We start from the raw sequence: 24347 nt of genomic DNA, 5'->3' as shown, positions 1-24347 counted from the left end.
AAGTCACGTGGTGCAAATCATTTGAATAAAGTACCTTTGATTTTGTCATATGCAGTGGTCAGGTTTTGTAAACTTGTAGAAAGTTATTTTTACCTACGGATATAGTTTGACTAAGTAAGGATTCGTATTCTTGGGACTGCAGACATACATTAGAAAGAGATGCTTACAATGTTGATGCATGTGGTCTAGATCCTTACCAAGTTTATTTGATCCCCATAGATTATTTCACTTGACAGTATAGATTTGAGTATGGAACACATACTGTTGGTAATTTTCCATGGATATTGTATTATCAATGCAACACATCAAATTTTAAAAACAATATTCACATTTCAATGCAAGTACTGATGCTAAGAGTTTATAACTGATGATTCACTTGGGAAAAAATAGACCCAGTGTTGTGATAATTAACATGCACCAATTTTAGATCTGCAGCAAAGTGTGAGTCCGGTGAGGCTATTCTTTCATTTCAAATTATTTGAAGTGCCCGTCCCCTTTCCCTAAATTAAAAAAAAAAGCTAAATACAACAAAAACAAATAAACAAAAATAAAGAAAAAAATATAATTTTAGCAAAACAAAAAAAAACAAAAAAAAAGAAATACATTGTATTATCCTTAAAAGTTTAGTATCACTACATAAATATATAACGATTATATGATGTATATATTCTAAACACTTATTTTATCATTCACAACCGTCGTCTTTTTGCACAAATATATCTTAACAGAGAAAAGTACGTAGTTATCTTATGAACGTAAAAGTAAGACTACATATTTATTTAAAGGTCTGTCGGTTTATATACCTAAAAGTAAACATCCGGGTTATAAATAAAATTTTCACAATATATTAATAGAAAATCTATATTTAGGCATGAGAATTTTAACATATTTAAACAAATTTTTCGTAAGGTTAGTTTATATAGATAATTATAATGCAAACTTTAAAGTGTGTCGTTGTAGGTGATGGGTGAGTTAGAATAATGATATGTTTGTATGTAAATTCATCTGTTGTGTATGTGTGCGGTTGGGTTGGGTTTTTTTTTTAATAAATTGTTTCATTTATAATTTCTTGAACATCATTATTTGTTCAATTGAAAATATAAAAACAAACACACTTGAGTTGAAACAATGTTATAATAAAATTGAGAATGGAAATGGGGAATGTGTCACAAGGACAACAACCCGACCAAAGAGTAGACTTTTTAAAGTGCAAAACTGATGAAACAAAAAGGAAAAAATGAGGGTTTACAGAAATGAGAATTATGGCTTAAGTGCAAAAAGAAAATATAAAAAATAAAGAAAAATGTGGAAAAACTAAAAAATAGAATACTGAGGTGCTTTAGTATAAAGAAACGATAATGACTGTCACATTTAAAATAAATAAAGTATAGAGAATGATGGTTAACAAATAAAACATGGAAATGAGCTCGGGTTTAAACAGTTCATTTTCTTTTTGATAAACTTATCTTTTTATAAAATTATTTCAGTGCTGTTGGGAAGACATGCTTGCTAATGAGCTATTCAAGCAACAATTTTCCTGGGGAATATATTCCAACTATGTAAGTAATTAATATATATCAGTTAAGACTAATTACATTACTTCCCAAAAACTTTCAATGACGCTTATGAGCTCATACAAAGACGTTATAGTTCTGCAATTGTCAATGAAATGCTACATCAGTGTTGTTCAAAAAATTTACTGTGGCAAATGTTTCATATTTAGGAGAACAAATTGAAAAATTTCAAGCCTAGTATCTACATGTATGATGAGTTTAAATCCAATATTTGAATTGTGGGAAGTAGGTCAAGCGGGATGAAGCACGGGGAATTCGAATGTGACTGGATAGCGAGGTTTGTTCAATAGGGTCAGCCCCGTTACCCTATAACAATCGACATACATGTACGAACATTTCAAATGCATTCCTATGAGATGCAGAGGATTCATTACTCAAATTCTGATTAGACATGAATTAGTATTGATGTACCCTGCACAGCTTCTCGGACGTTAAACTGCCTTCCGTATAGAAATATATTAAAGAATATCCAAGGCAAATCATCCTTTAGTGTCAGAAATGAACAAGAGACAAACACAACACTTGAAAAATATGTAGTACCCACTGTAATGAGTACCTTTATTATCATCGTCAGCATTTTTCTATTTACTCTGCATGAATTTGATACTAGTTACTTTGAAAAAACAACTGATAGATTGATTGTTGTTTGCTTTGAGTCTAGTAGCGTATATTCAAAGCATGTTCAGGACAAACAAAATCAAACAAAATCAGAATTGGGATTGACCGTGAGGGCATACTGGATAGGGACAGAAATTTTTACTTGCAAATGGCAACCTATGTTCCTTAAAAGAGTTCTTGAGAACGTTTGCAATGTGCAAATCGACTAAATCAGTGTATATAACGGTCGTCCCACTTTTACAAAAATTTCACTGTCGTTGGAAGAAGACCAAAAGTTACTGTATTGTTATCTCCAGCGACTTTTTGGGCATACAAACATGTAAGTTGTCATTCGGCAATCCTCGGTAGAATCCGCTACTCTCCTTCTAGATGAGGGTACGGAATCGGCCGAGTTGAGACGAATGGTAAGTTGCATCACACTGAGACAGCTTTAACGGAAGACATTTATTATGCCTTGATAGAGCGTTATTATTGCTGACACGGAACGTCATCGTTGTCATCAATTCACAAGTCATCGTCACAGAATTATACGACTTTTCAAACTTTCTGTTTCTCTTTTTACTTTCTCTCCTCTTTGTTCACCTATGAAAGCTAATATTATATTGTATAAACTGTTTGTTTTATATGCATGTTCATTATATTATACTATTATTGTAACTTTATATTGTTTTATGGAGAAGATTTCATAAGTAAGATTTACTTGTGTCTAATCCATTTTGCTTTAATTCAGCAAATACAATATGTTTAAACTAAACTAAGGAAGACATTTAATACATTATCAATGTAATGAGGTGTTCTGAGAGTTATTAGTAGTCTACACATTTATTTTTTCGTTTAATCTAGATTTGATAATTACAAAGCTATTGTGAGAGTAAATGACACATGTGTCCAGTTATGTTTGTGGGATACGGCTGGTCAAGAGGACTATGATAGATTACGTCCACTCTCTTATCCGCAAACTGTAAGTTATATGATAAAATACGGCCACTTATATCTGTTATCCACAACCTGTAAGTTATTTTCAATATTTGATACATCATAAGATAATAACAATTTTTCCATTTTCAATGAAAATTTAATGTTGATTATTATTATAGTCTCTGTTCAGTTTTTTTCATATTTAATTGTCATATGTGTGGTGACAGGACGATAAGAATATTGACATTTCAATAGAGACATCAATATTGATATTGACCTATAATGGTTTACTTTTAAAGATTGTTATTTGGATGGAGAGTTGTCTCATTGGCACTCACACCACATCTTCCCATATCTATTAAAAAAAATATTTAAAAAGTAATTATGATTAAGCGATGTGTCTCTATTTGATTATTTTATTAGGATGCTTGTAAAAGCGTTGGTTGTTTGCTTAAAGCATATTTTTACACAAATTTTGCTTAGATCATTGCGTTTAACTAAAACAAAACCTGACAAAATATATCTTTCCTCGATTGAACACTTCCCAATATGTTTTCAATGATTAAATACAATTCTCCCGGTAACACTTTACCTTTTTGCGTCTCATCACGGTTAGAAGGTATTAGGTTTATTCGATCTACACGCCATCTTGAAATAATTAATTATCACAAGTCATATATAGATTCTGATTGGTTGCTTTATGATGCGGTAGAGATACATCAACAGCTATTGGCGTAAATGAGATAAAGAAGTATAGACTTTTATCGTTTCAGGAAGACATCAAATGACGGAAAATTAGCTATGTATATGTCAGTTCCGATCAACTGTCATTAATTCATGTCCGTTTAATTATGCACTTCTTGCACACTGAAATTCAATATTGAAATATCAATTATTAATACGTGTTTATTTTCTTTACTAATCTGCAATATCCACGATTTTTTTGCTAAACAATATTCCTACACGATGGTTACAAAATGCATTGTCTGTTAAAAACAGACACCTCCAGAGAGGCACACCTCCAATTTCAAATGCTTAATCAACAACCGCATGAACACATATTGTACATTAAATTAGGATAGAGCGAAACACTCAATAGCTTTTTAGAAAGCTCAAACTTGTAACTTTATTTCTTCACAGGATGTGTTCTTGGTGTGTTTTTCCTTGGAAAGTCAAGCTAGCTTTCAAAATGCTGAACATAAAGTATGTGTTATGAGATATTTATATATGTATAATCTTTTACAATCTAATTTAAAAACAAATAAAAATAAAGTAAAAACGAATTGTCTGTGTGCATGCAATAAAATCCGTCTTAAAAGTCATTTATAGTTTATGTATAGATATTTTATTCGAGCACTTAAATTAAAGATTATCTTTCCTAATACTATGACTGTTACTTTGAAATTCCTTAAATAGCTAAATACGGACAAATATATAATAATAGTAGTAATATAAATTAGTTGCTTAGTAGCAAACATATTTTCAAATAGTTAAAGTAACAAAATTGATATAATTCACGAAGAATTTAAACTTTAAAAAAAATACCGACGCTAAGTTTAAAAAAAAAATGGGAAGTAAAAAAACAGCATTTTTCGATGTTTTTACAGTGGTTTCCAGAAATCAAGCATCATTGTGCCGAAGTTCCAACTATATTAGTCGGGACAAAATTGGACATTCGGGAAAACACCACCAGGTCAAATGCCGAAGGAAAACAGGAAGACAAACGAACGTCAGCCGTGTTATACAACCAAGGTCTAGCAATGGCCAATAAGATGGAGTGTGTCAAATACGTTGAATGTTCTGCAAAGACACAACAAGGGGTAAAAGATGTGTTCGATCAAGCCATTAAGGCAGTGTTAGTTCCGACCAAAACCAAGAAACATAAACATAAAAAGTGTCACGTGTTGTAACGTGTGAAACAATGTTCATACATTGTACGAAAAATTGTAAGCGAGCAAAATGAGGTTACAAATTCTTCATTTTTGTGCAAAATTTACTTTGCAATATGACAAAATGAGTTGTGATTAATTTTAATTTCTATATATTTTCATGATTAAGTTCACGTATGTTGATTTTGGAACATTCCATTTTGTGGGCCAGTCTATAAAGAAAAACAGAGAATTCGGTTTTCCGAACAGTGTAATTGGTTTTTTAAAATAGAGAATATGAATCATTCGATTTTATGAACCAGTATAGTTTTAATTTGTATATAGAATAGTGATACAGCAACAGTCTTGGCTGGTCGTTTAGAGTTGTCTTTCGTTGTTCATTTCTGAAACAAATTTGGTAATTATTGCTCACTAAAAAACGGCATAGCTCCTTAACTTACTGTCTTAAGAGTACATGTACATTTGTACCTACTAAATTAAATCACCGAAACATGTTTAGTGGGCAATTTAAAGAGATAGAAGGGGACACAATTTATGTATTCATTTATTAGTTAGGATTTTTTTTTTAACTTTTTTTTTCTCTGTTCATTGTCCTCAAATCTCTAAGTCTCCATTCTCTGATCTATTCTTCTTTATTTTTTCCATTTTTTTTTTTTTGTGTTAAATCTCTGTTATGTAAATTTTTATAATTTGGCCCTTATTTTTTTCTTCTATTTATACTATTATTGTGTGTAATTTTCAAGTAGACTTTAGTGGAGGAAAATACATGCTGTTATTGATAAATGTGGATAGTTTCCAATTTAATGTACACGTACTTACAATGTAGTGTACATAATGAAAATAAAATATGTTTTATAGTTTATTATGTTCAGTATTTATTTGACATCCGACACGTTTTCATTTTTATATGTCTTTTGAGTACATATAGTATATCAACATACGTTATATATCTTTTTCATTGCAATTAACTATGCAGGCTTTGAAGTTGTTGTTGGAGACTGGTAAGTCAGTTTAACTCAATATAAAAACAATAAGACAAACATCTGCCAAAGACCAAACAACAAGGCTTAAACAACTGCATGTGACCGTACGACCTTCAACAATAATAAAACAAATTCTTACAGTTAAACATAGCGACATTTTCAACAAGTACCCGGATGACAAAATATCAAATAATTTAAAGACAAAACGATCAGCAACTGCATTATATGACTCGGATATACAATAGATTGATTATTCGGTCTGGTTTTTTTTTAATTTGAAGGTTGTATGGTCACATTATTACTTATATTCACGCCATGTCGTTCTATGATTGTCCCATATGACTATCTTAGGGGAGCTACCATTTGATTTTATGGGGGGGGGGGGGGGGGGCTAGGATGAAAAATTTTGTCCTGCATTTTTTTTTAGCTGTAATCTCTGTCCTGCCTTTTTATTTTTCACTCTGTTCGGTCCTGCCTTGTTTTTTAGTTTATCCTGACTTTTTTTATCTAAATTGTCGTCCTGACTTTTTTTTTTTTGCAAGTGTCTCATCCTGCCTTTTTTTTTTAACTCAAAACTCCTGTCCTGCCTATTGTTTTTCAAATTTTATCCTAGCCACCCCCCCCCCCCCCCCATAAAAATCAAATGGTAGCTCCCTTATAACATCTCCTTTTTTTAATATCAAATCCAAACCCAGTCGTCTCGTATTCTAATGCCCTCGCTCCTTTTTGTCTTAATTTTGGCAAATTGAATTTTAAGTTTTTAGCGCCAGATCATACAGTTCACTTAAAAATATGAATTCACGTAGAAATCGAGTCTTACTTGAAGAGCACATCGGTGTGCATATGTTTGAATTAAAAAAACCCACACTTTTAATGAAAAAACGCACCTAGTTTTGTAATTCGAACTCACACGTCTTGTGAACTCTGTAAATAGATAATCGGCAATCATACCACATTATGGCACATATCCATGAATTAAACATGTTGTAATGTAAAGTCACTGACCGTTTGAGATCCTATTTCTAACACGTGAAAAATATATCTTCGCAGAATTGTAAATGTTAAGGTGTGTGGTGGTATTGTACATGTAACACATGATATTGTCATACGTCTAGCTAGTGTTGCCTTGGGATTGTCCTATGGATGTCCTATGCCGCTGGTTAGCAAGACTTTTTTGAGAAAGAAAAACGAGGGAGTAAATATGTTCTGCCTACATTACCAACCAGGCGATCTGGTGTGGATCTCAGAGCAGCAAAGGCTCACGAAATTCTAAGTGCATGCCATCTGGTATGTGGACATGTCCTAGCACGCAGTAGCTTTGGTCAAACTATGATGGATCAAATAGCAGGTTCTTAGGCTAGCTACATATGTAGGTTAATGGGAGCAACTGAATTTCTTAAGGGACGTCAAAAATCTAAATATACTGGTCGATCAGACTTCTCAGCAATGGAAGGCGTACCTATTTGAAGGGAAACCATAAAAAAATGGTACACCATGCATGTTAGGAGTTAAGCTAGGAGGTAATATTCTCTACTTATAAAACAGCATCTGGTTACGGAAACAACTACAAGAAAACACTCACTTAATTCTTATGTGGTGAAATATCTAGTGATTGCACTGTGTTCCTTCATATATGAATAGTATAATGTAGATCGGTATTTGTTAATAGTCGAACGAATACATGTTTAAACATGATAAGAACAAAGAGTTTTGATTACCGGGTATTTGATTATAAAAGAACATCGATTTATATAGACTCGGATATATAAAATTGTAACTTGCCATGTCTCGAATATGTATAGAGTTATGGGTAATATCCTCTACTTATGTTTACAGCTAGGAGGCAATATCCCTTACTTACATATAGAGACAGGAGATAATATTCCCTGCTTATATATAGAGCTGGGAGGTAATATAATTAATCCCCATCATATATCTAGAGTTTGGGGTGATATCCTACTTATATTTAGAGCTAAGAGGTGATATCGCCTACTGATTTAGAGAGCTAGTAAGAGCTTATATTCCCTACTTAAATACAGAGCTACAATGTAGGGGGTAATATCCCCTACTTATAAACAACATATAATTACGGAACTTTGGGGGTCAGTCCTAAGGCTTTTTCGCAGTGCATGTGGATAGCTTGGGTCCAAGGATTAGAAAAAAACTCACCTTTGATGAGTGAAAGTGATTGCACTATGTGTCTTCAGGTATATCAAAGACTAGGTAGATAGGTGTTTGTTACGAGTCAAACGAATACAGGTTTGAAAATTATAGAAAAATAAAAAAAAGCCTCGAATTTTTATCTGGTTTTAAGCCTCATATAAAAATCTGTATTTTTTCAATAATCCGTGATCATACCTGCTGCAATGCCTGCATACTTTGGCTGAAAAACAAACTTCATATAAATCTTCCACCGAAGTGGTTTTGTAGATTTACCTTCACCGGGAACCCTTTTTTTCCAAATATCCGACATCATTGGATGTATATGTAAGGATTTAGCTGGTAAACAAAATGATAATTTATGTTTTAGTGGTGTTGGAAAGTCATCTCTCTTAATGAGCTACGTTGAGAAAAAATTTCCAGGCGAATACGTACCGTTTGTGTAAGCATCTTTATTAAGATCATAAAAAACTATATTAACGTATGTCTAAGCAATTACAGGAACAATAGATCAACATACGAATTTTATGCATGTATGAAAAAAAAGATGAAAAAAATTTCAAAATATTTGTTCACATAAATTACTTAATTCAAAATTCTACATTATTATTTAAAGGCTCGAGAGGCAAATAAGAAAAAAATGAAAATAAGAAGATTTGACATGGTCGCAATGAACAAGATACTATTTATTTAAGGGAGCAGACCTTGGTTCAGGGAGATAACTCTTTAAATCAGTTAAGCGTTTGTAAAAGTCAAGTTCATCAATGTAATTTAAGCATTTACCTGAAACAGATTGAAAATAATCTATGTAACCTAGAAGCTTAGAATATATTTTTGAAAATGGTTGACACAAACGTTACTGATGATTTTAAGAGTTATTTCCCTTAACCTAGGTCTACCTCCTTAAACCAACTTATTTTCGAAGATACTTGATTTTGCGTTTAGTCCTTTCAATACTACTTGGCGGCAATTTCATTCGCGATTTTCTTATAAACTAGATGTAGTTATTTAAGTAACGATCCAAGTTTTAAATTTTCGAGGATATATATATATTCGCGTTATTTTTCTACTCGCGATAGTCGCAAAAATAAGTTGGTTTACAGTATCCGCCTTAGCAAAAGACAACAAATGTGTCTGTACAGTCGAGTTAAGAAAACAAATTCTGTTACAGTATTTATTATTGTATTATTACCTCATTTTTTGTCAAAACAGTGATTTAAACAAAGTTACACTACTCGTTATAGATGTGACCTTCATGATTATAAACATAATATTCAACTCGATGAAACATTCGTGCAGTTGTGTCTGGTAGATACGGCTTGCAAAGAAGAATACGACAGATTGCGTCCTACGGTGTACAAAGAAACAGTACGTTTACTCTTATGTTAGAAAAATGATTATTAAATTTTCTTATTTTTGGACAAAGGAGACTAATAGAATGTTAAAAGGCATTGTTGTTAGAGTAAACATGTGTCTTATTGAAGAAGAAGGCGGAAAATGCCAAAAATAAAGAACGGACTAACAACACCGTGGCAAAAAAAACAACACCATAAAAACACAAGACGACGCACAAGTCCACACCAACATTACATAGAAAAACTATACAGACTAAGCTACACGAATCCTACAACTCACGTGTAGCATATAACATTAAGACGATCTTAATAGTGTAGAAGATATTTTATAATTTGTTTGATTATAGAGAGTCATCTTCCTGCATTATATTTTGCTTCAGTTTTATATAAACTCGTATCAAGTGCATCAATATATTAATAATTTTTGGATATGTGTATAATATTCAATTTTGTAAAATAATTAATACAATTTGTTGCCGATTTAATTTTATAAAACATAAAGGGTGTAGGACCATAAGATGTTTATAGAAGGAAAATGGAGTTCACTACATGAAAATATTAATCTAGCTTGGTAAACAGTGTTTCATATATATAATTGTACTGATTTTTTTTTAAATTTGTATTACTATATTTCATCTGCAGAATATTTTTTTAAATTGTATTTCTATCTTGTATTGGCAGGATATATTTTTGATTTGCTTTTCCTTGGATGACAGTTACAGTTTTCAAAACGTTGAAGACAAAGTAAATAGCTATAGTCTAGTGTTTATTTGTTTATTTTCGGGGATAGAGGAAACATTGTATTTTCATGTTTTATTTGATTTCGAACAAAATCTAAATACAAAACTATAAAAAATATGAACTTTGAAGTTACGGTGTAGATCTTCGGTGAAATAGAAAAAAATACGGAATTTAAGATAAATACTATAAAACAGAAGAGCATTAATTAAGGAACAAAATGAGCTGAAACTATTGATAGGTTATGGAGCTCCTTTTCAGGATATTTAATTCTATTTTTGAAATGGCGGGAAAAGGGTGACCCGGTCTTTTGAATTGGTATTTTGTGGGGGCCCAATCGAAAGAAAAGAAATCTAGAATCTGCTTAAACTTTGGTAAATTAGTTTTTATGAAATATTGAAGTCTTACATGTATATGGCATTATCATTTTTTTTTATTATGGACTTTGAATATCCCTTTGGTACATTTTGTATCTTTATATTCAAGAAACTATCTGTAATAATCAACAGATTAATGTGAACAAATGTATTATCATGATGCATATTTCTTTGCAGTGGATTCCTGAAGTACGACATCACTGTCCACTTATACCTTTTATTCTGATAGGAACAAAATTAGATCTGCGATACGAAAATAAAGATGCAGAGAACGAGGCATCTTCCAAAGGAAATTCGTTTGTTTCTTACAAAGACGGAAGGTCCCTATCTAATAAAGTAAATGCGGCTGGATATATTGAGTGCTCTGCTCTTACACAGAAAGGGGTCAAATCTGCCTTCGATGAAGCAGTGAGAACAGTACTGACCACTACAAAGACTAAGAAGGGCAAAAACAACGTTTTTTATGCACTTTGTGATTACATGTATCTGTGACTTAAGTCTTTATAAATATTTTACTCGATAAGACTTTGATTCTAAATCTGTCACGTGTAAATAATTTTATATATTTAAGTATTAAAGAAAATTAGAGATGAACCTTTAAATGATTTAACCATATATACTGAGTGCCAATGAAAACGCAACACTTTTGTTTTTGAAAAAATCTTAAAGTTTTTATTTTATTTATATTAGAACTTTATATAGTTGGTTGAAAATGACTTTTAAAACAATTGTCGACGATTTTACGGTTGAGTGATTTTTGGAACAAATGCGAAGTAAGGGTTATTTTGAACGGACATAAACCGAGTTCACCGCTTTTCAACATACGCACTATTTTCACGATTTTGTCATTTAAAGCTTGGCTAATGTCATGAATTTTCCCGCCCTTATTGTTAAGAAACTGCAATAAACATCTGAGTAAATGCCAGGACTTTCTGACAACCAGCGACATGCAGTTTTGGGCATGATCCAATGAAGCCTTTCACAGCATACAATTACGAGAAGACTGAAGTTGTAGCGTCTACAATAACACCAATTATCCACAAATTCAACCAAAATGGATCATTTAATGATAAGTCACATCCCGGGGTACAAAACGCAAAGAAACGCCTCAGCAAGACCGATACATTTGGTCTTTAACATATCCGATATCGACTCTGATGGCTGTCCAAAGGTCACGAGAATTCAATGGTGGTCACGGTAGAACCTTTGGAGCAGTTTCAGTAAAGCACCATTTGCGCAGAAATTGTTAAAGAGCACCACAGTCTTTCCTTAGTGTTATCTGAACGGCCGTTTGGCGTAAACATTGAGGTTCTGTAGACCAAAAATCATGCATTATGTATCAAATAACCGTCAGTGGTGGTTACATAGACATTTAGCACCCGCCTTGGCCAAAAGTCATGCTTTTCGTCGGATTTTAGTCCGATCGAGCAAATTTTGCATCAGATTTGACATGGTTTAGACGATGAAAACCACCACCAATATCATAAAGTCAGCTTGAGTTTTCTTTGCGGGACAAGTGGAGAAACATTCCTCGGGATTACATTAAACGCCCGGGATGATCAATTCCACGGCGTTGTCGAGATTGCGCTGCACCACGGGGTTGGAACATTTTTTGTTATGACTGTGAGTTGATGATTCGACATTGGATGTTTCGTTTTACCTATTGCGCCTGAAAGATGACAAGGAAACATTTTTTGTTTGATATCGATCTATTGTTAAAATTGTTAATTTTCAGAACAATTTATTTTGAAAGATTATCATTTCTAATATAAATTTTATTTTTGAAAACAAAGTGTTGCGTTTTCATTGGCACTCAGTATATAATTCATTGATTGCTTTTACACTAAACGCCTCTATACCGTAAACGATTAATTATTCAACGGATATTTACATGTATATTGCGGTGGATTTTTTATTCAAGACATACATATAATCGTTAGATCATTTTATTTGAGGGTATTGAGCTGGCATGTATGTACATGTAACTACTAAACACTAAAAGTAGTCTTAATATGATAATGAAAATTTACTTCTGTACCTTTTCTAGCATAGAACTCGGAATTCTTTTAAAAACGGAGTGTTACTGTGTGTTTGTTTATTCCACATTGACTAAGGGAGCTACCATTTGATTTTTATGGGGGGGGGGGGGGGGGGGGGGGGGGGGGGCTAGGATGAAATTTGAAAAAAATAGGCAGGACAGGAGTTTTGAGTAAAAAAAAAGGGCAAGATGAGCAACTTGGTAAAAAAAAAAGGCAGGGATGACAATTTGTGTAAAAAAAGTCAGGATAAACTACCAAAAAAAAAAGGCAGGATCGAATAGAGTAAAAATAAAAGGCAGAACAGAGATTACAACTAAAAAAAAAACAGGACAAAATTTTTCATCCTAGCCCCCACCCCCAATAAAAATCAAATGGTAGCTCCCTAATTGGGTATAGAATGAGGGCTGTAATCTCGCAAAATATGTTACCCCGCCACATTAGTTGTACACATCTCCCTGTTAAAGAATCACAAGCTTTTATCTATATATAAATAAGTTAGGCTTTTGCACATTTTGTAATTAATCATGGCGTTCATTTCGCTGTAAAAAGTATACATTATTCGGCCGGCTGAAGCCTATTCCGGGTGTGGCATTTCTCGCTGTTTTGTACATTTATTGCTGGCCCTGGGCGGTGTATTGGTTTTTAAAGTCGTTTTGTTGCCCCTTGGACACATTCCCCGTTGAAATTTTCTGGGTTTTTTTGTAGAAATAAATAGTTTAACCCGCCTGTACAGATAAAACAGGTCAAGTTAATTGTAAAATTCAACATAATCACAAACAATAACAAAGAACAAAATAAAAGCGCATAGTTCAAATATTAAAACGTTATATTTATTACAAATAATGTCTAATCATTTCATACAAGTTTATTTAGATATAAACATGTTTATACGTTTGTACATGTACAATGTATATGAATAAACGCTAAACTACATGACTTTAATTTGTATGTATTGTTTGATTACATCGCTTTTTTTATGTTTTTATAGTTTTATGAATTTATTCGTAACATTATCATCCGGACATTGGATTGTTGACTGCCTCTGGTGTATTTTTTGTTATTTTGCCTAAAAAAAACCATTAACTTTATTTTAACTTATTTATCAAGTAATATTAATAATTCCTGCTAACGTTACCCTATGTGGGGCATTTCATTAACCAGCTTTGGGAATTGAACAGACGGTCGGACGAGAGACACTTATTCATTTAAATTAATGTTGATTAACGACTGAAATAAAGTTGGCTAATAACTATACAATAATTTGTATACTATCATGTTTTATCATTTCCTACCAGTTTACACGTAAACTGTTTAATATAAGTCGATCATACCACGCTTTTTATGTCCTTAAATGATTTTTTACACAATATGATCGTACATATTTCCGGGTGTTTTGTTTACCAAGATATTAAAAGAAAAATAATCTTTATTGTTAAGGAGAAATTATTTGGTTATAAATATCGCATGACGATGCAGCATATAAAATGTGTGGTTGTAGGAGACGGGTAAGTAACGTTATTCACTTATTTATAGTTAGTTTACCATGTGAATCAGTGGCGGATCCAGCCATTTTAAAAAGGGGGGGTTCCCAACCCAGAGTAAAGGTTGGGTTCCCAACCCAGAGTAAAGGTTGGGTTCCAACTATATGCTCCCATTCAAATGCATTGATCGGCCATAAAAAAGGGGGGTTCCAACCACCGGAACCCCCCCCCCCCCCCCCCTTTTGATCCGCCACTGTGAATGGAGAGTTGTCTCATTGGCCCTCATACCACATCTTCTTCTTTTATCTATGTACTTAAGTTATATATATGCATGTATAACGATTCATCCAATATGTGTTTGAAAATAAATGAAAAGAGACGCTACAGTCAACGTTAATTTAACGATATAACACAAACATATACTTATCTTTTTTTTACGTTTTTCAATGATATATACACATGGAAAAAAGTATTGCAACACCAAATTAAAATGTCAATTAAAAAAACAACCTGTATTGTAACATAAATTGGATTTTTTCCTTTGATGTTTTTATGAAATAATTTGCTTAAAAAGTGTGGTGAGGGAAAACCATGGTATATTATATGCAAATTTATGTTGTACCATACTTTGCTAATTAAATATGCAACTCGACTAGAATCCAAAGGAAAAAAGGCGGAGCTTCAGCCATGGTATAACATATTCATTTTCATGTTATTCCATGGCTGAAGCTCCACCTTTTTTTAAAAATGAATCCGCCTCTAAAATATTTAGGAAACTGTAAAACGTACTAAAAGGTCAAGATCTTCATTTGTTTTCATTTTATAAGAAAAAGCAATAAATTATGTGTACCACATTTCCAGAAACCCTTTTCAAACTACATAGAATTGTTACGAATTCCCTTAATTTTGGAAACAATTACTAAATGTGTCTTTTTTCAGTTTTGAAAAAAATGAAATATAACACTATCATTTCCTTTGCGAAAATTCAATTTAAATTCGATTTAAAAAGGGGGTACCTATACAAAAAGGAATAAATATCGGCTACAAATATCTGAGAAAAAACATGATTAGGGGACGTACACTGTCTACGCCCTGGATCCGCCACTGTTAAAATATTATTTTATCATTAAAATTGTGTTTTAATAAATAATCTATTAAATAACGGAAGAGAAGCATTTTTCAATTAGATGAAAATTCTGTAAAATATGATTAATTTGTATGATACATTGAAAACAAACAAAAAACAATTCTTACCGTCATTAGAATAATTATTTAATCCTTGTCGCTGGAATCCGACATTTTTGTTTACCTCAGTTTTATGACATTATGAAATTACCTGCGCCTACAATCATACACGGGGCGCAAAACTAAAAAAAATCAGGGAAAATCCGACATTTTCTTTACTTTCTGCAAATTCAGAGGTTCTATTACATGAAGTACACAGACGATCATACACGAAGCGCAAAAGTGACTTGCGCGAGCTTCCATTTCATTGGATAAAACTGTAACGTGATCAATTTCCAATATTAGTTGAAGGTCTTGAAGCTGTCAATCATTTTATTTATATTACAAATTTGATATACCATGTGTCTTACTCATTAACATATTTAAACAAACTCATCCTTCGGATTCGTTTGTTTAAATATGTTAACTCGTAAAAAACCATGGTATACAGTACTTATTTTGAGATAAAATTTATTGAAATAGAACTAGTTAAACATTACTCACCTGAGTTTGAAAAATAAATGTCGACTCGATAAGTTCTAATCTGCACATGCAGCTACTGTACCGTAAACCAGAAAACAGATGTTTTTATCCGCTTTGTTTTCACCACTTTAAATAACCAAGTTTTTAAGGTTATGGGATTGACACCATGTAATGCATGGGTCCTCCACGACTCTAAATTGCAGCAAGATGGCAGATATTCAGAATGAGCGAAGCTGTGACAATTGCACGTATTGTTGGTCATCACTTTTCCAGTATAGGTCGTTTTGTGAATAAAAATTAGACAACAAAGGATTTTAAAGACCTAGCAAGATCAGAAAGACCCCTTAAACATCAGCTATGGAAAAACCAAGCCTTATGAGTTTCGTCAGAAGAAAACCCTTTGTAACAATTTACAATCCTGAAAAGAGAGTGGTTGCCATACAAAAGACTTTAAACAAAAACTGCTCGAAATCGACTCATAGTTACTGATTATCGTGCGACATGACCGTTTCCGGGACCCTTGCTTCAAAACAGACATAAAGTGGCCCGTTTCCAATGGTATAGAGCTCGCCGAAGTTGAAATAAGCATCTTGAATGAAGATTCATTGATCCAAATAAAGTCGGTTTATCTTTCTTGACCTGATCGTAGCCAGAATTTGAACCATAACGAGCATTTATGGAACTTTATTGGGCGTAAACTGCGCGAGAGGACACCCCAGTTCAAACGCTTTATGAATTAAACAATTCCCTTCATCAGGAATGGTTGGGACTACCTCAGCAGCAAATTCGTAAAATGGTCGTAGGCACGAAAAGACCTTTAGAGGCAGTTATTCTTGTGAATGGAGGCTGCATCAAGTATTGATTCTTTGGTGTATAACAATCAACCATGATGTGAACAATCATCTTAAGATTTATTTTGAAATGTCTGACATTGTAAAGTTCGATTACAGTAAAAGTTGTAAAAGGCATTTTTTTGTACAAAAATTACCTCATTTTGTTATCAAAATTGTGGTTAATTAAACATTTTTTTCCATTCATTTTTTTAATTCTTACAATGCCAATGTTATCATTAAAGATGTTGCAATACTATTATACAAATATTTTATCATATTCTATTTAAAAAAGCAGTTTGATTTTCCAAGGTTTAAAAAATCAAGGTGTTGCAATACTTTTTTCCATGTGTATAGATAAGCATCAATGTAATATGTATAAGGATTGAGTGTTGCTCGTGTTAATGTGACCGCAATTTGTCATGCATACTCGTCCGTCCGTCTGTCCCGCTTAAGATTAAAATTTGGTTAAAGGTTTTGGTCAAGGTATTTTTTTGATTAAGTTGAAGTCCAATCAACTTGAAACTTAGTACACATGTTCCCGATACGATTATCTTTATAATTTTAATGCCAAATTACAGTTTTCACCCCAATATCATGGTCCACTAAACATAGAAAATGATAGTGCGAATGGGGCATCCGTGTACTTTGGACACATTCTTGTTTAAATTCAAAAGTAAATTAAAGGTAAAACATGTTTATAAGCCATTTACCACGCTTCCTCAAGCTAATAGCTCAAGTTCTTACTGCCTATCAGTACCATGTGACTTATAAACATACTTTTAGCTGGCTATGCGATTTGGATTTTGCTCATTAGTGAAGGTCGTACGTTCACTTATAGTTGTTAACTTCTCTATGAAATTTGGTCTCTTGTGGAGAACCATCTCAATGGCAATCTTACCTCATCTTCTAATGTTTATATTTTCCGCTTGCTCAGTACTGATAACTTCTGTTCCACATATCAACACACTGGTAAGTGGTGATACATATTAACGTATTCATTTATGATAGATGATGCCTACATTGCATTTGTCTCAACTCGGCCGATTCCGTCCCCATTAATTATTCGAGATAAATACCCTGACACACAAAAAGGCGATTCACACTTTAACGTTTTTAATAAATTATAATAAACTCTCATAAACCAATAAGCGAATTAATTAAACCAAATTGTAAAAACAATCATATTATGTCAAGAGAAGTTTTTTTATTATAATATTGTTCCCTCGCCTTACGGCTGGCGAAATTTAACATTGGAAATTCTCTCGACTGGTATTTTTCGCAAATACCCCCTCCTTAACATGATATATCTGTTCATAATGTTTTCTCTATTTTCAGATACGTAGGAAAGACATGTATTTTAATGTCATATGCTAACAACAAATTCCAACATGAACACGTTCCTTCAATGTAAGATAATTATTATACAACAGCCATGTAGCTTTAATACACAATTGTTTTATCAATGCTATATATAATTCTTACTTTTTGCATTCTAAAATGAAAGCAAAACATTTTAAAAGTATTCAGCTTGTATTAATGTAAATGACTATTTCACTTGAAAATTACGAAGTACATGTAATCAAACTTTAATACTAAATTATATCGAGAAGCAGGATACAAATTAAGGCTGTGGTGATGTTTGAGGTGTATGTTTTTACATCAAAGAAGTACATATCTAGGTTAACCGGTTACAACTGGCTAATCATCCATTAAGAAGCAATCACATAACACTTCCTCAAACTCAAGAGTCTTCATTTGGAATTTCACAATATACATTTATATCCTCTAACAACTGTTGGCTTTAAGTTGGGTGTCAAATGTAATGATTCGAACCAAGGATATCATATCTGTGCTTTAATAGTACAAGTATCCGGCCACGTCCACTTGTATTTTTGTCCATCTGATGAGTTTAGCCTTTTTCAACTGACTTTTATAGTTCGTTCTTATGTTGTGCTGGTATACCACTGTCCCAGGTTAGGGGGAGGGTTGTGATCCCGCTAACATGTTTAACCCCGCAACATTATTTAAGTATGTGCCGGTCCCAAGTCAGGAGCCTGTAATGCAGTGGTTGTCGTTTGTTTATGTGTTACATATTTGTTTTTCGCTCATTTTTTTACATAAATAAGGCCGTTATATTTCTCGTTTGAATTGTTTTACATTGTCTTATCGGGGCCTTTTATAGCTGACTATGCGGTATGGGCTTTGCTCATTGTTGAAGGCCGTACGGTGACCTATAGTTGTTACTGTCTGTGTCAGTTTGGTCTCTTGAGGACAGTTGTCTCATTGGCAATCATACCACATCTTCTTTTTTATATTTAAGTGCTGTAACCTACCTAGCTGAAAAAGGACTATCCTAACCGAACCCCTTATGGTTGACAAACTATCTACTACACAACGGAAAAAAATCCTGTAACAGACTTAAGGTAGATGGGGTGTCTAAATTATAATCCATAGAATCTTTTAATAATTTGCCAAAATGTAGTTCATATCCTGCTTGTTTAAAAACATTAATAAAAATAATGGGTCACCGGACTTATTTTCACGCTACAGGTTGTTCAAAATTGTAAAGATTTTGTATAGATTATGCATGGAAAACCAATTTTTCCGCCATAAAACGCAAACCACACCATAGAATTTTGAGATAAAATATGAGAAGATAGCTTCAATATTATGCTTTCAGATAAGAAAAAGAAAAAATGGGGTCACTGGACTCGTTTTCTTGCTACATGTAAAAATGGGTAAATTCCTAACACATTCTATTGTAAAAGTAACACTATCTGGATTATCTGCTCTTGCATTTGAGTTGCCTCCCCTTATTTGACAAAGTTGGAAAAAAATGAATCAAACAACAGAATTCTTATTTTTGTAAAATACAATCATAAATATGATAAAACATGGCATTTTCTATATTAAAATGAAAATTCTTACACATGAATTACCTACTACTATAAAAATTTGCACATTTCATCAAAGATCTAGACCTTGTTTTCTAGTATTTCAAAATCCAAGATGGAGGAAGACACCCTATCTACCTTAACATTATTTGCTAAGAATTATTCATTTGCATTGTAATTCATGATTACATCGTAAAATTTCGATTGCAAACTACTAACAAGTGTATCTTGAAATTCTAAGTCGTAAACTCAAACGAACATAAAATATTTATCAAATAACCACAAGCTCTTACATGGGAGACGTCACTTGCAGAGACAAGCGCACATTTTATTATTCATATGAGTATATATTGTTGAAAGTTCATAGACAATAGACAATATTTTATTCGCACAAACACATTTACATTAAATGGTTATGGCATACAAAATTAAGACAATAAACTGACAATAGTTAAATTGATTATAATTATATTAGAGTGACAGTGGTATTCACAGCGAAGAAGAAAAAGGCTATAAATATCAACAGTTTTAACACATTGTTAATGTTCATGAACAATTAAAAAAAAGAACACAAACAAAAATTAGGTTGCATATTAAAAAAAGTTATACAGATGTTCTTAATAAAAGACAATCATTAATATACTTTATGGTGATTTTTATAATGACTGGTAGACTGCTATTTAAAAGTACAGTCAAATGATTTAGTGTTATAGTGGACTGCAATTTAATAAAACTGAAATTAAGATTTTTATTAATATTTTGTATATAGGTATCCCTTAATGATTTATAGCATGGACAGATAGAGAAGAAATGGTATTCATCCTCAATTTCTTGTCTGTTACAGGATAAGCAAATGCGTTTACTTCTTTCAATGTTGGTATAACGCCCTCTTTCAATTGCTAGGGAATGCGCACTTAGTTTAAATTTACTGAAAACTGATCGGTCGGTTTCACAGGTGCTTGAGGACAGGATCCTGTATGAGCCCCAAATAGTCCCTCCCCCTTTTTTTATATATTTTTTTTTTAATCATAAATCTCAGATTTTTCTATATATATCCCTTATTTGTACTTATTTGTACCATATATATACTAACATACCATATTTATACTCTAAATATGCATGTTTACTATCAACGTGAATCTCGACTATAGAGCGAAGCGATGTCGAGATTCACGTTGATAGTAAACATGCATATTAAGAGTATAAATATGGTATATTAGTATATATGGTACAAATAAGTACAAATAAGTGATATAGATAGAAAAATCTGAGATTTATGATTAAAAAAAAGGGGGGGAGGGACTATATGGGGCTCATACAGGATCCTGTCCTCAAGCACCTGTGGTCGGTTTTGAATTTACATATATCAATATATGGGGGCCTTTTTCTAATTCTTTTAGTATGACAAAAGAAATTTAATTGTTCACATTTATTGATAGAACAATTCATAATTTGATAAGCCTGGTCATAGATTCTTTGTTTGATACTATTTATGTGATATTTTAAATTAAAAGTATTAAAAGTGAGATGACCAAAACCTAATTTATTTAAACAGTCTTTTACAATGTTAAATTCATATGAAACGAGTGAGTGGTGAAAAATAATGTTTATCCAATTCTTGAACCAATGCATGTATATATCATAAACTTAGTCCTCTGTGCACTATTTTATCATTATTTTCGCAAATATATCCTATAATCGTCAATTTTTTTTCTCTCTGTTTGTTATGATTTAAAAAATATGGCTGCTCATTAAATGCCGTGTTTTGAAGCCGAGTTTTAACGATTGTCACCTTATAGTAAACAAATCACAAAAAGCATGGATATTGAGCACGTGTTTAACATGTATACTCAGATATTTGTTTATTTCAATACAGATCCATGCGTATTGCGATTACCGGATTTTTACGAGGAGGGTTACGCTCGGGTCACTATGCATACGGAAAATATGTCGGCGAATTGCTTCCTGGAAGCAAGCAATTAAAAATAAGTAAACTTCTTCTAAATGTGGAAAAATTAAAGAATTTTCCTCAGAAAAAAGTATATGTACATAAGTTGTATAATGAAAACTATCCATTTAGTTATAAAAAACATATGCACATTTGAGGTTTCTTATGACTTTAACCCATTTACTTGTTTTCTCTACATTATTATATATTTTATGGACTAAAGTGTTAGGCGAGTTTACAATGTGGTTTAGAAATTTTATAGCTGAAAGTTCATATAAATATATATAGCTACATTTGTATTAAGCAGCTTGTACTGGTTTCCCCATACTTGTGGTCCACAAATCTGAAAATAAATAATATGATTAATAATATTATTTATTTGGCAAAATGCTACTGTACACTTTGACTGCAATGGCTCGAATGACTTTAAACCACCTGAGTTCACTCGTGCATGAACTCAATATCCCAATCGAACCGACCTTACTATAATTAACCAAACACGTGTTAACTATAAACAAACAACATTTTACATGTTCGATTTTGTACAACTTTGATAAATACATATATAACAGCTTATGATTTCTATAGATTTGACAATTATAATGCGAATGTAATGGTAGATGGTAACTGTATAGAGCTAGGATTGTGGGATACAGCTGGACAAGAGGACTACGACAGACTAAGACCATTGTCGTATCCACTCACAGTAAGTTTATACACATCTACATTTGTACAAACGCAAACGTTGCATGGAATTCAGAACGCTCTCAAATGAACAAAAAATCGAATGAGTATAGATATAGGAAGATGTGGTGTGAGTGCCAATGAGACAACTCTCCATAAAAATAACAATTTAAAAAGTAAACCATTATAAGTTAAAGTACGGCCTTCAACACGGAGCCTTGGCTCACACCGAACAACAAGCTATAAAGGGCCCCAAAATTACTAGTGTAAAACCATTCAAACGGGAAAACCAACGGTCTAATCTATATAAACAAAACGAGAAACGAGAAACACGTATATATTACATAAACAAACGACAACTACTGTACATCAGATTCCTGACTTAGGACAGGTGCAAACATTTGCAGCGGGATTAAAGGACATAAAAGTAAATTTTCCGAATTGTGAAGGATGGACAATTTTTACTGTCATTCGAAGATCACCGTCTGTCAGACCTCTAAAAGAGTTGTTGCACGGGTTCTTACACGTGCTGCGAAAGTGTCACTTACTTACACACGAACTGGAATTTATATATCAGAACTTTATAAGAAATCTTGCGCCACACGACCAAACGCGAATCTCATCTTTATCATGGGTTTAATTGGTTGATAAACATTACTAGTATACTTTCAACTTTTCTATAAGACGTTTAATGCGGGCTTGTTACATGCATATAGAGTAGCACGATTACAGGAAGAGGTATTGCATGCAACGTCCGAAACTTCCATTTTTGTTGTTCAAAACTACAACTAGAACTGTTATTTTCCTATAACATAGATATTTTAAAGCATATACTTCATATTTAACAGGACATATTCCTTTTGTGTTTCACTGTTGAAGGCGCAACTAGTTACCACAATATTGAACTCAAAGTAAGTTAAAGGATTATAAACTATATGCTCTAATTAGCTCATATCTCTACAATTAATACCGATGTAAAGTCATCTGCTATGGGCAAGAACAAGAATAAAGCATATAGATTCCAGACTTCAGATTTCAGATGCTAGATAATAGTTCTCCTGTTAAAAAAATTGAATAAATATACAATCATATAGAGTGTGTAAAGAGTTGTGGGGTATACGTTTCTGTGTAAACTGCACATGTTACTGCACAGGTAGTATACACAAACAGCTAGTCTGTAAAATGATTAATCTGGAAGTATGTGATATGTTAATCTGTAAATCGACCAGAATCTAGAGAAATCCTATAAACATCCACGAACAAATGCAAGAAACTGAAATTATTACAAGACAGAAATATAATGACATAAATAAACACAACATTGACAAGGTTATTTTTTCTATTAAGTTTCCCTTTATTAACTGTGACGATTTGAACTTCGAACAAACAAATAATATGTGTATTAACTCACAAGAGGCGGGAAATACCAAAGAACATTAAAAACTCATAAGTCGGAAAATATGTCAACCGCAATTGCAAAAAAAGGCAACATGATGTAATTTGAAAAGACAAACAGGCCTGCAGAATTTAACATAAAACAAAAACTAATGACTATGACAAGGACGCTTAGGTTTTAATTTCTTATCACTGTTATGTCTTTTATATTCAAGTATATTCAGTTTCGTAAAATGTTACCCACTGTCTGAATCATTTTTCTTTTTACATTCAGTGGTTTCCCGAAATCCGACATCATTGTCATGACGCACCATTGTTACTTGTCGGAACAAAGATTGACTTAAGAAATACATATGAAAGAATGAAACACAAGTCACAGAAACATGAACAAACTTTTATAACATGCGAACAGGGACAAGCACTGGCCGAGAAAATAAGAGCCGAGAAATACGTAGAATGCTCTGCAATGACACAAGAGGGCCTAAAAGAAGTATTTGATGATGCTATTAGAATAGTTTTACATCATAAGAAAATAAGACAAGAAGGTCACGGGAAGTGTGGTTTACTATAATTATTCACTTTTGTAGTACACGTGTTATAAGAATAAATACTCGTTTTCACTGACAATTTTGTTACCACTTTGTGGATATATATCAGAAGAAATGTACTAAAGTATGAAACTGGGTGTTCATTTCAAAACAAAAATTACGAAACTGCCATAAACAGACCAACAGCACCTTATATATCTTCTGAT

General features: G+C 32.6%; 2 protein-coding genes across 5 annotated transcripts; both read left to right on the top strand.

Annotated features, from left to right (window-relative positions):
- Positions 1 to 909: 909 nt before the first annotated feature.
- Positions 910 to 11214, top strand: LOC139489099 (ras-related C3 botulinum toxin substrate 1-like). The gene is made up of 7 exons (XM_071275227.1): positions 910 to 967; positions 1488 to 1559; positions 3036 to 3153; positions 4251 to 4313; positions 4718 to 5011; positions 10179 to 10241; positions 10790 to 11214. The coding sequence occupies exons 1-7, from the start codon at positions 933 to 935 to the stop codon at positions 11102 to 11104; spliced, it is 960 nt and encodes a 319-aa protein (XP_071131328.1). The 5' UTR covers positions 910 to 932; the 3' UTR covers positions 11105 to 11214.
- On the top strand, positions 5889 to 24220 carry LOC139489097 (ras-related C3 botulinum toxin substrate 2-like). 4 transcript variants are annotated; one of them, XM_071275223.1, is made up of 7 exons: positions 5947 to 6000; positions 7819 to 7891; positions 8513 to 8584; positions 18008 to 18079; positions 22103 to 22220; positions 23047 to 23109; positions 23868 to 24220. In XM_071275223.1, exons 3-7 carry the CDS (start codon positions 8538 to 8540, stop codon positions 24162 to 24164), a joined length of 597 nt encoding a protein of 198 aa, XP_071131324.1. In that variant the 5' UTR covers positions 5947 to 6000; positions 7819 to 7891; positions 8513 to 8537; the 3' UTR covers positions 24165 to 24220. The 4 variants fall into 4 exon arrangements, with proteins under 4 accessions (XP_071131323.1, XP_071131324.1, XP_071131322.1 ...); XM_071275222.1 differs by lacking the exon at positions 7819 to 7891 and having other exon boundaries at positions 5889 to 6000; XM_071275220.1 differs by lacking the exons at positions 5947 to 6000; positions 7819 to 7891; positions 8513 to 8584 and adding an exon at positions 14000 to 14156.
- Positions 24221 to 24347: the final 127 nt, after the last annotated feature.

Source organism: Mytilus edulis, chromosome 9 (assembly GCF_963676685.1).
Source record: "Mytilus edulis chromosome 9, xbMytEdul2.2, whole genome shotgun sequence".
Lineage (NCBI taxonomy): Eukaryota > Metazoa > Mollusca > Bivalvia > Mytilida > Mytilidae > Mytilus > Mytilus edulis.
Note: the sequence above shows the minus strand (reverse complement) of the source record. Positions and strands in the feature narration are given on the sequence as shown.

Coding starts and splice junctions, on each gene's coding strand:
- LOC139489099 (XM_071275227.1), top strand. CDS start 933: ATGCAAACTTTAAAGTGTGTCGTTGTAGGTGATGG. Junction 3,154..4,250: donor CACTCTCTTATCCGCAAACT/GTAAGTTATATG, acceptor ATTTCTTCACAG/GATGTGTTCTTGGTGTGTTT. Junction 5,012..10,178: donor ATAAACATAAAAAGTGTCAC/GTGTTGTAACGT, acceptor TTGTATTGGCAG/GATATATTTTTGATTTGCTT.
- LOC139489097 (XM_071275220.1), top strand. CDS start 14,020: ATGATCGTACATATTTCCGGGTGTTTTGTTTACCAAGATATTAAAAGA. Junction 18,080..22,102: donor CATGAACACGTTCCTTCAAT/GTAAGATAATTA, acceptor TGATTTCTATAG/ATTTGACAATTATAATGCGA. Junction 23,110..23,867: donor ACCACAATATTGAACTCAAA/GTAAGTTAAAGG, acceptor TTTTACATTCAG/TGGTTTCCCGAAATCCGACA.